Source organism: Carassius carassius, chromosome 33 (assembly GCF_963082965.1).
Source record: "Carassius carassius chromosome 33, fCarCar2.1, whole genome shotgun sequence".
Lineage (NCBI taxonomy): Eukaryota > Metazoa > Chordata > Actinopteri > Cypriniformes > Cyprinidae > Carassius > Carassius carassius.
The window spans coordinates 6,374,113-6,383,617 of NC_081787.1; the positions used below are offsets into that span (position 1 = coordinate 6,374,113).

The window sequence follows — 9,505 nt, forward strand, 5'->3', positions numbered from 1 at the left end:
CTGTGTCATTATGCTTTTCCTAAATCCTTCACTCACACTCACTCTCACTCACTAAATTATATATATATATATATATATATATATATATATATATATATATATATATATATATAAATCAGAGGCTATTTTATACATTTTATATTTTATACATTTTATATTATATTTTATATTATATTCAGTAAACAATTTGTTTGACAAGTTGGAAGAAGTGGACAACTTTTATACTGTGTCATAAATGTTCTTATTACCCTAGGATTTTAAATGTCAAATATCCTAAATGTAACCTATTGATAATGTTAGCTGCGGTGTACGTATGTCACAAGTTTTAAAGTATCTCTCAATTTTAAAAAGATTTAAAGTTTGGCTTTTTTCAAAGCCACAAAGAGAATTCGCATGTGTTGAACGGCGTGCGCAGGGACGTGCTTAGGAAACGTCTCCAGGAAGTGTGATTCCATTGGCTATATCCCCGATCGTTTGCTGTTCAAAAAGGCTCGCCGGCGTCCATCGCGTTTCTGATTGGTTCACGATGCTGTCAGTCAGTTCGGTAGGCACAGAAGGGGCGGGACTCTTAGCTGAGCTGTGGGTACGCTGCAGTGTCCAGAAAATAGATAAACAGAATATTCTTACCTATGATTGACGCAACTATGTTACAAACTCATTCAACTAGATACTGAAACGCCAAACTTGCAAACAGACGATGTCGAAGACGAGCCGCGCGTTTGACTAGTGACTAGGTGCCCAACAACTCATTACGAAAAGCAAGCTAGTTAACATGATGATGGCCAGCTGAACATCGTTGTGCCTTCAGCTCTTGTTATTATTGCTCTCACGGTTTAATGCTCTATTTTCATGCTCTGAATTGGGGGATTTCATGCATCCTTTCCACATGCACTCCTAGAATTGTAGTTATCTGGCCGGAGCTGCTCAGTTTTAGGTGCTGTGCGCCTAAGCTAAGCTAACAGCACAGGATTGGTGTACATGGGCCAAACCCCTTTCACATATTAGCTCACAGCTAACCAGTCGCTGGAACTACACGATTGGAACAGAAAGTTTTATAGAAAGATACGCGGTGCAGATCGAGCAAGCAGAATGTTGGTTTGCAGAAACCCACGGATCATTTCTTTAGGCTGTGATCGAGACATACATTGACCCTTAACAACAACAACAGAAGCCCCGGTCTCTCTATACAGGCTGCAACATGAGCACATTGTGAACCGTGACATTGATCTGTTTTGTGTCTTTCAACGATGTAGCTTTGCTACCTGCGTGGTTTTTATGCGGCATACTTCTAAGGACAGTAAACAATCAAGAAATAATGTCACAAGAGAAGATGGAGCTGGATCTGGACATCCCGTCGTCACTCGATGGACACTTGAGACGATCTAACAGCGAACCCATGATAAACGGCCTGAGGTGACGACTGATAGCATATGCTGTTTTGTTTAGACCAGTAAATGTATTGTGTTGGTAGATTATTGGAAATGTCTTTCAATCTGGTGAGCTGCCTACTTGACCATGCTGAAATATCCAGCCTAAGCTGGTAGCTGATTGGTTTCTAATTGGTCCAAACTGGCCATACCAGTTTAAAGTGGTCAAGCTAGTTTTGGTTACCTGGAAGCTGGTTTACCATCTTGAAACAGCTGGAAATCACACATTTCATCTTAAAGATTATTTCTCCCCCCAAAAAATGAAATTTTGCTCATGATGTACTCGCCCTCAGGCCACCCAAGATGTAGATAAGTTTGCTTCTCCATCAGAACAGATTTGGAGAAATGTAGCATTATATCACTTGCTCAGCGATGGATCCTCTGCAGTGAATGGGTGCCGTCAGAATGAGTCCAAACAGCTGATAAAAACATCACAATATATCCACACAACTCCAGTCCAACAGTGAATGTCTTGTGAAGCGAAAACCTGCATTTTTTTGAATAAATCCATCATTAAGATGTTTTTAACTATTTGTTTATGATGGTACTTATTCATTAGATAAGATCCATTGGTGAGCAATTGATGTAAATTTCTCCAAGTCTGTTCAGATGCAGAAACAAACTCCTCTAGAGGTTGAGTAAATATTCAGCAATTTTTTGGTTTTTAAACTATTTAGGATCTAGGTTTGCAAACAGGGATGCAAATAATTTTGGGGCATCATGTTCCCAGCATTGATGGTGAGCTCCTACACACCTTTGATGTCTAAAAATGCTGGATTGCTTACCAAGACACCATGCATGACTGTTATGGTTACTCTCTCACTCATAGAGAGTAGAGACATGAAGCCATGCTAGAATAACATGCTTCGAGTCATCAGGGCCAGCAGTCTCTCAAGAACAGACTGTATTGGTAGTATAAAACTCGCACATTAGGATTGCAATGGTTTAAAAGCCAATATTCACTTTAAATGCATGTTTTAAATTTTAATGTGACTAATTTGTACAGGTTAACATTTGTAAAACATGCTTTGACCTCCATAATGTTTAATTAAAGTGTCATAACTAGACCTTCGGGTGAAACGCCGGACTTCTCTCTGGTGATGATGCACGCAGGACTTCTCCAAATATTTTTTAGTATAAACCCACATCTCAGAATAGAACCAAATCCCCACCCCACCCTACTTTTTTTTTTTTGCAATCTGTTACACCCGGATGTTTTACAATGTAGAAGAAATGATCAGTTTCTGCTTATACAGTTTTATCATGACTTTAAAGTTGAACTGAATAGTTTTTAGTACACGCTGATGTTGGTCTTTTCTTTCTTCAGTGATGCTTCACAGGTGTTCCAGAGAGAGGTTCTCCGCAGCAGAAGAAACAGTACTACTGTTGTTCGACCCAGTGTGGTATGTAAAGAGTTGCAGAATGCATTATTAATGTGAGAATTGACTTTTTTTAAAGACCTTTTTAATGCATTTTTAGGTTCCATCTTCGCCCGTACGTGTTCCTAGCACAAGACTGCAGAGGATCAAACAGGTACAAAGTTTGCCTCAGTTTACATTGAAATATGACTTATTTCTTAGTCTGAGATCTTCGTAGCATGTCAGACTCACTACTCCTATAAAAAACATGCTTATGGGAGTGTGTGCTTAAAATTACATTTTGGTGTTTTCACAAACCGCCTGTTTTTCAGATTCAGACTGGTTTTTAGTACTGCAACATGGCATATGTACAAAAAGTTCATTCTGATATTCGCTCATATGAGCATTCTTTGTGTTTGTTTATTTGTAGGAAGAGGGTGTTGATGTGATGAACCGTGAAACTGCTCATGAACGGTAAGAGCTCACATCTGCTGAACCCCCAGGGTATTGGTTTCTCATTTATCAGTTGCTGACAGCAGGTTTTGTCTGTTTCCAGTTTTCATAACAATAATCGACATGCACTGTGCACACTGGAATGAGGGCTTCTGTTAGACTGCCTGTCTCTAGTAATTGGTGGAAAGGAATAATGTCGGTGTTTAGTGACGCATCTATGAATTTTTTCCTGTCTGTATTTATTTTCCTCCCATAATGTCAATTGATCTAGAGAGGTGCAGGCAGCCATGCAGATGAGCCAGTCTTGGGAGGAGAGTCTTAGTCTGGTAAGAGCCTGGTTAAAAAAAACTGATATTGATTTAATTAGTTTAAAATAACCTTTTCTATTTGAATGCATTTTAAAATGTTATTTATTCCTGTGATGCAAAGCTGAATTTTCAGCATCTTTACTCCAGTCTTCAGTGTGACATGATCCTTCAGAAGTCATTCTGATATGCTGCTCAAGAAAAATATAGAAATATTTTCAGAATACTTTTCAGTCTTTTCAAGAATCTTTCAAGTGTCTTTACTATCACTTTTAATAAAAATCTGTGTTTCCTTCCTTGCTGAATAAAAGTATTTAACTTAATGACCCAAACTTTTAAACCGTGTGTATAATAATAATATTGCACAATGCATAATTTAGCTTTTTAAACCGAATCTTCACAATTATTGTTATTGTGTGTAAAAGTTGAGGCAATGTTCTCACTCAGATAACATGATGCATGCAGTAGCTCTGTTGCTACACTTCCTCTTCCCCTATTGATGGGATTGTGGAAGAGAAAATGGAAGCATGCTAGAAAAAAAGCTCCTGGAGTCAACAGGGCCACCAGTCTCTCAAGAACAGACTGGATTGGTAGTATAACACTCCGACACTGCATTGGTAATCAAGTGGTTAACTAGTGGTAATAATTCTGTCATATTAGGTAAGTGCTTTATATGGTTGTGCTTGATTGTAGAGTGATAATGATCTTGAGAAATCTTCATCGTCATCATCTCCAAAGCGGATTGATTTTGTGCCTGTGTCTCCTGCTCCTTCGCCCACCAGAGGGATCGGAAAGAAGGTATCTCTTCCTTTTTTAAATAACTTGCTGTACTGTTGTTGTTTAAGGCTTAATGCTTCAACTGACTTCTCTCTCTTCAATGAGCAGCAGTGTTTCTCTCCATCTCTTCAAATCCTGGTGACCAGTAACGGTCTGACGCCCAGCCCTGTTCCCAGCCCGACACGCCGCTTCAGGTAAGTTCTGTTCGGGCATCCCGCCGCAGCAGGAAGGTTTTCTGTCGACATCCGGTATAATAGTGTATGATATTAAGCTGAGTAGCTGGTATCACTCATCAAAAGTTTGCCCAGCAGGAGGAGTCAGAGCCCGATCAACTGCATCAGGCCTGGTATTCTGGGCCCTCTCAAACGCAAATGTAAGGTATCGATCATGACACTTTCTTTTGCGATGTTGTTACAGCTGGGATGCCTAAGTAAAATATTTTGGTGAATTCTCAGGTGAAATGGAGACTGAAAGCCAGCCCAAGAGACTCTTTCAGGGAACCACCAACATGCTGTCCACAGAGGTGTCTCACTTACCCGAACTTAACTCCTGGTGAGAATTTTAATTTTGAGTAGGTTATATCAGAAGTGTATGTGTACTAGGATATTTTTTGGGATATATACTATTACTAGTGTTGTCCAAAAACAGCAGCAACAATGGCATACAGTAGTCAGCATTTGAAGCGGATCATAAAAGTTCATCAAAGTCATCAATTTTGTTTTAGGACAACTTTGATGAGAGGCTTCAAATGTTGACTTGTGTATATCAGTTCATTTGAAACTTTGATTTCTTGCAGTATCGATACAAGCTGCACACTTTCGCTCTCTCTTCACTCTGACAGCGAGTTGACGCACCACATGCAGTGTTATTAAAGAAGTATATTGTCCATTGTGTTGCATATATTTCATAGTGAAATGTAGCACTCTGTTCATTTACGTGCTTGCAGCTCAGCTCATGAGCCAGTGTTTTCAACATCTTAAGAGTGGCTCTATTCACCGTTAAGCCCAAAGTATACTTCTGTCAGTGTCCTATAACAATCCACGCACTGTCTGTGTGACATAACCTTTTTTTAGTATCATCAGGTGGGTCAGCATACATGTTAGTTTTTTGTCTGCATGGACCGTCCACGATTTGTGATGAGTGAAAACTATTTGTCATAGAAACCAAAGTTTCCCTGTAATTTTCCAGGATAAAAGACCGCTATCTATTGAAAGTAAAGTCATAAGTATTGTAATTTTACTACTGTAAAGCAAAATATACCTTTTTTGTTTTTTACTAGAATTTATATAACAATAGTAATATTTATATAATGAGTATAATAATAATAATAAGAGTCTCAGTTGCTAAGAAAATATTTAGACTGATCAAAAGAAAATTCAGTATTAAAAATAAGTTATTTTAATGCCCTTTATTTTGTGGCAGTTTTTTTTTTCTTCTCAAATGTGGATATAAGATAATGTAGGAAAAAAGAATATTGTCTACATTTTTAATTTGATTCATTATTTAATGACTGTTTGGTTTATTTACTGCATGAGAAAGTTTGAAGCATTATTTTCGTAATACTGTAAAATAGTATGGCTCTATGTTGATTTTACACTTACTTATATGGCTAATTATGTATTGTGTGTAGTAGCATATCACTTTGTTGAATAGTGAAATTAAAGGTCATATCAAGTGTCATATACTGGAATATAGATATCAACCCCAATGGTTCTAAAATACCTTGCAGAAATTCTAGAGAATATTTTGTCATGTTCCTTTTTTATTTTTGTATTTTTTTTTTGGCTAAAACTTTACACAAAACTGTTGTGACAGAAATGAATAGCAAACTTTTATTTCAGTTATGAATGTATTCCAGCTGTTTGTAACTCTCTCTGTGTGTCTCTCTCTCTCTCTCTCTCTCTCTCTCTCTCTCTCTCTCTCTCTCTCTCTCTCTCTCTCTCTCTCTCTCTCTCTCTCTCTCTCTCTCTCTCTCTCGGTGTGTCTCTCTCTCTCTCTCTCTCTCTCGGTGTCTCTCTCTCTCTCGGTGTGTGTCTCTCTCTCTCGGTGTGTCTCTCTCTCTCTCTCTCTCTCTCGGTGTCTCTCTCTCTCTCGGTGTGTGTCTCTCTCTCTCTCTCTCTCTCTCTCTCGGTGTGTGTCTCTCTCTCTCTCTCTCTCTCTCTCTCTCGGTGTGTCTCTCTCTCTCTCTCTCGGTGTGTCTCTCGGTGTGTCTCTCGGTGTGTCTCTCGGTGTGTCTCTCTCTCTCTCTCTCTCTCTCTCTCTCGGTGTGTGTCTCTCTCTCTCTCTCTCTCTCGGTGTGTGTCTCTCTCTCTCTCTCTCTCTCTCGGTGTGTCTCTCTCTCTCTCTCTCTCTCGGTGTGTCTCTCTCTCTCTCTCTCTCTCGGTGTGTCTCTCTCTCTCTCTCTCTCTCTCTCTCTCTCTCTCTCTCTCTCTCTCTCTCTCTCTCTCTCTCTCTCGGTGTGTCTCTCTCTCTCTCTCTCTCTCTCTCTCTCTCTCTCTCTCTCTCTCTCTCTCTCTCTCGGTGTGTGTCTCTCTCTCTCTCTCTCTCTCTCTCTCTCTCTCGGTGTGTCTCTCTCTCTCTCTCTCTCTCTCGGTGTGTCTCTCTCTCTCTCTCTCTCTCGGTGTGTGTCTCTCTCTCTCTCTCTCTCTCTCTCTCTCTCTCTCTCTCTCTCGGTGTGTGTCTCTCTCTCTCTCTCTCTCTCTCTCGGTGTGTGTCTCTCTCTCTCTCTCTCTCTCTCTCTCTCTCGGTGTGTGTCTCTCTCTCTCTCGGTGTGTGTCTCTCTCTCTCTCTCTCTCTCTCTCTCTCTCGGTGTGTGTCTCTCTCTCTCTCTCTCTCTCTCTCTCTCTCTCTCGGTGTGTGTCTCTCTCTCTCTCTCTCTCTCTCTCTCTCTCTCGGTGTGTCTCTCTCTCTCTCTCTCTCTCGGTGTGTCTCTCTCTCTCTCTCTCTCTCTCTCTCTCTCTCGGTGTGTGTCTCTCTCTCTCTCTCTCTCTCTCTCTCTCTCTCTCTCGGTGTGTGTCTCTCTCTCTCTCTCTCTCTCTCTCTCTCTCTCTCTCTCTCTCTCTCTCGGTGTGTCTCTCTCTCTCTCTCGGTGTGTGTCTCTCTCTCTCTCGGTGTGTGTCTCTCTCTCTCTCTCTCTCTCTCTCTCGGTCTCTCTCTCTCTCGGTGTGTGTCTCTCTCTCTCTCTCTCTCTCTCTCTCTCTCTCTCTGTCTCTCTCTGTCTCTCCAGCAGTCTGTCTCCTCCAGATCTTCTGGATGGGAGTCTCAGCAGCGTGGGCTCCTCCTCAGACTCTCCCGCCAAGATGGAAGGAGTGTCTCCTTCCTCCAGTAACTCTTCCCTCACGCCCCTTCAGGACCTCTCCCCTAAGTGATCCGCTGAGCATCACGGACATCAGAGGAAGACTGGGCCGCTTCTCAGGCCCTTTCCCACTCATTTGACTTTTATCCCAACATGGCTTTTGTTTTTTTCCCTGAATTGTCCCGTTATGTTACATTCAAAGCGAGGTGAGAGTATTCCGTGTGGGACAGACCCTAAGGGCATGGAGAGACTGTGGATGTTTTTTTGCATCAGCTGCTATAAATAGATGTAAAACATGGTGTATGTATCTGTATCAAAGTGAACAATGTCATGGAAGAGGCTCTTGGATTTAGTTTTTTGTTAATGCTTTGAAAAGAAAACGGTTGTAAAAACGGGAGAACAACTACAGGCACGTTCTTTGATTTACAATCTCAGCTTGCCAACCGGTATTGTGTGTGTGTGTGTGTGAGAATTTAACTTATTTTTTGCTTTTAATTGTAAGTATGTACATAAGATGCGTGCAGAGGCAAAGAGCTCAACCGGCAAACTGACAGCTGCCTCTTCTGGGGTTTTATTAGCGGTGCAACTGCACTTTACAGAGGCTGAATTTCATTTCATTTGAGTTTTTCAGGAATGGCCGTTTCTTTATTTTCATGTAGGTGGAGGAAGGTGTTTTCAGAGCTTGGCACTTCATCCTCTGTTAGTATGACATTTCATGGTTGCGATACACAACTACTGCAGATGGGATTTATTATTGCAGCTGTTGGTAACCACTAAATCCTCGATTTGAACACTACAGAGAAACTAAACTGCCTGTGTTGATGTTTGTCAACCGAAAGACGTGCGTATAGCCGTGTTGTCATTTTCACAGCTTTAAGAGAACGGAGCAAAACATCCGTGCTCCGATGAATGATGTCCATTGTATGTTTTTACCTCTCGCACAGAGACTTTGCCCTGTTTTTGTTATTCAGGAAGGATTTGGAGGAGAATGCGCTCTACAGAGTTAAAAGGATTTTCTGTGATTTTCGGAGGCTGTTAACAGCGACACATTTGGCAGTTTAAAATGTGAGAAGCAGACAAGTGCAAAGGAATTAAATCCTCCCATCAAAAGTGTTATTTGTGGAGTTAAAAGTTTTAAATGTTATCTACTGAAACGGTGTGCCATTGAATTTGTATAGAAGAGAAATGTACAACTGTAATTGTAGGTACTTTACGAAATAGTGCTTTCTTTTGTAAATCGTTTTCTAAATTTCATTTAAAGTTGCTTTATTTCCTTTATGATATGATGTATCATAAATTCATTTTTTCTGTGGAAGAAAGTGATTGTAAAATCCTGTTTGTTTTTTTGTTTAAGTGAATTGAAAAAGTGAAAGTTTTTCACGTAAGGAAAGTGACGCACCGCAGTGTGTATCTTTTTCTGAATGTCTTTGCAAACAAAAATCCAGTACGTGGGTCATGTAGATCCAGATTCTGTCCTGTAGTGATGGGTGAAGTGTTTTTTTTTCTGTGGACTGGTCTGATTCTTTATTTAATGATTTTACTCTGTCTGTCCTGTCGACTCGTACAGTACTTTTAAAGCCTGTGCACGTGAACTCTGTTGAGGAGGACTGAGTGCTGTCATGAGAGCGTGTAGTTGTGCTCTGCTCTCTCTGGACAAACGTTGTTCCTATCATATCGGACACTTCCAGATGTCAGAAATAAATTTGTCCAGCTATTTTGTTGCCTCATCTTGTGATACCAGACTTCTGTGCTGCAGTCAGTGTTTTCTTTCCCTGAAATCAATCGGCTTATTTCTAAACAATTACATATTGCTTCCTAATCCAGTTGAACTATGATTCAGAAACTAATGTTTCTACCAATACTTTTGAACATAAAACTGTTTCTAGGAAA

The 9,505-nt window shown here is 40.4% G+C and overlaps 1 protein-coding gene and 2 non-coding genes across 6 annotated transcripts; all 3 read left to right on the top strand.

Moving 5' to 3' along the window:
- Positions 1-511: 511 nt before the first annotated feature.
- On the top strand, positions 512-7,972 carry LOC132113596 (P2R1A-PPP2R2A-interacting phosphatase regulator 1-like). Of its 4 annotated transcripts, none has more exons than XM_059521440.1 (10): positions 512-1,413; positions 2,755-2,830; positions 2,907-2,960; positions 3,216-3,259; positions 3,510-3,564; positions 4,237-4,341; positions 4,429-4,514; positions 4,629-4,693; positions 4,776-4,872; positions 7,550-7,972. In XM_059521440.1, the coding sequence occupies exons 1-10, from the start codon at positions 1,316-1,318 to the stop codon at positions 7,686-7,688; spliced, it is 819 nt and encodes a 272-aa protein (XP_059377423.1). In that variant the 5' UTR covers positions 512-1,315; the 3' UTR covers positions 7,689-7,972. The 4 variants fall into 4 exon arrangements, with proteins under 4 accessions (XP_059377423.1, XP_059377420.1, XP_059377424.1 ...); XM_059521437.1 differs by having other exon boundaries at positions 513-1,413; positions 7,547-7,972; XM_059521441.1 differs by having other exon boundaries at positions 513-1,413; positions 4,632-4,693.
- LOC132114397 (small nucleolar RNA U109) lies at positions 2,222-2,359 on the top strand. Its single transcript, XR_009425317.1, has one exon. It is a non-coding gene; the product is annotated as a small nucleolar RNA U109 (small nucleolar RNA).
- On the top strand, positions 3,999-4,155 carry LOC132114398 (small nucleolar RNA U109). Its single transcript, XR_009425318.1, has one exon. It is a non-coding gene; the product is annotated as a small nucleolar RNA U109 (small nucleolar RNA).
- Positions 7,973-9,505: the final 1,533 nt, after the last annotated feature.

Excerpts from the sequence above, each read along its gene's own strand:
- LOC132113596 (XM_059521437.1), top strand. The coding sequence starts at position 1,316 with ATGTCACAAGAGAAGATGGAGCTGGATCTGGACATCCCGTCGTCACTC. Across the intron at positions 2,961-3,215 it reads GACTGCAGAGGATCAAACAG|GAAGAGGGTGTTGATGTGAT; the intron begins GTACAAAGTTTG and ends GTTTATTTGTAG. Across the intron at positions 3,260-3,509 it reads CGTGAAACTGCTCATGAACG|AGAGGTGCAGGCAGCCATGC; the intron begins GTAAGAGCTCAC and ends CAATTGATCTAG.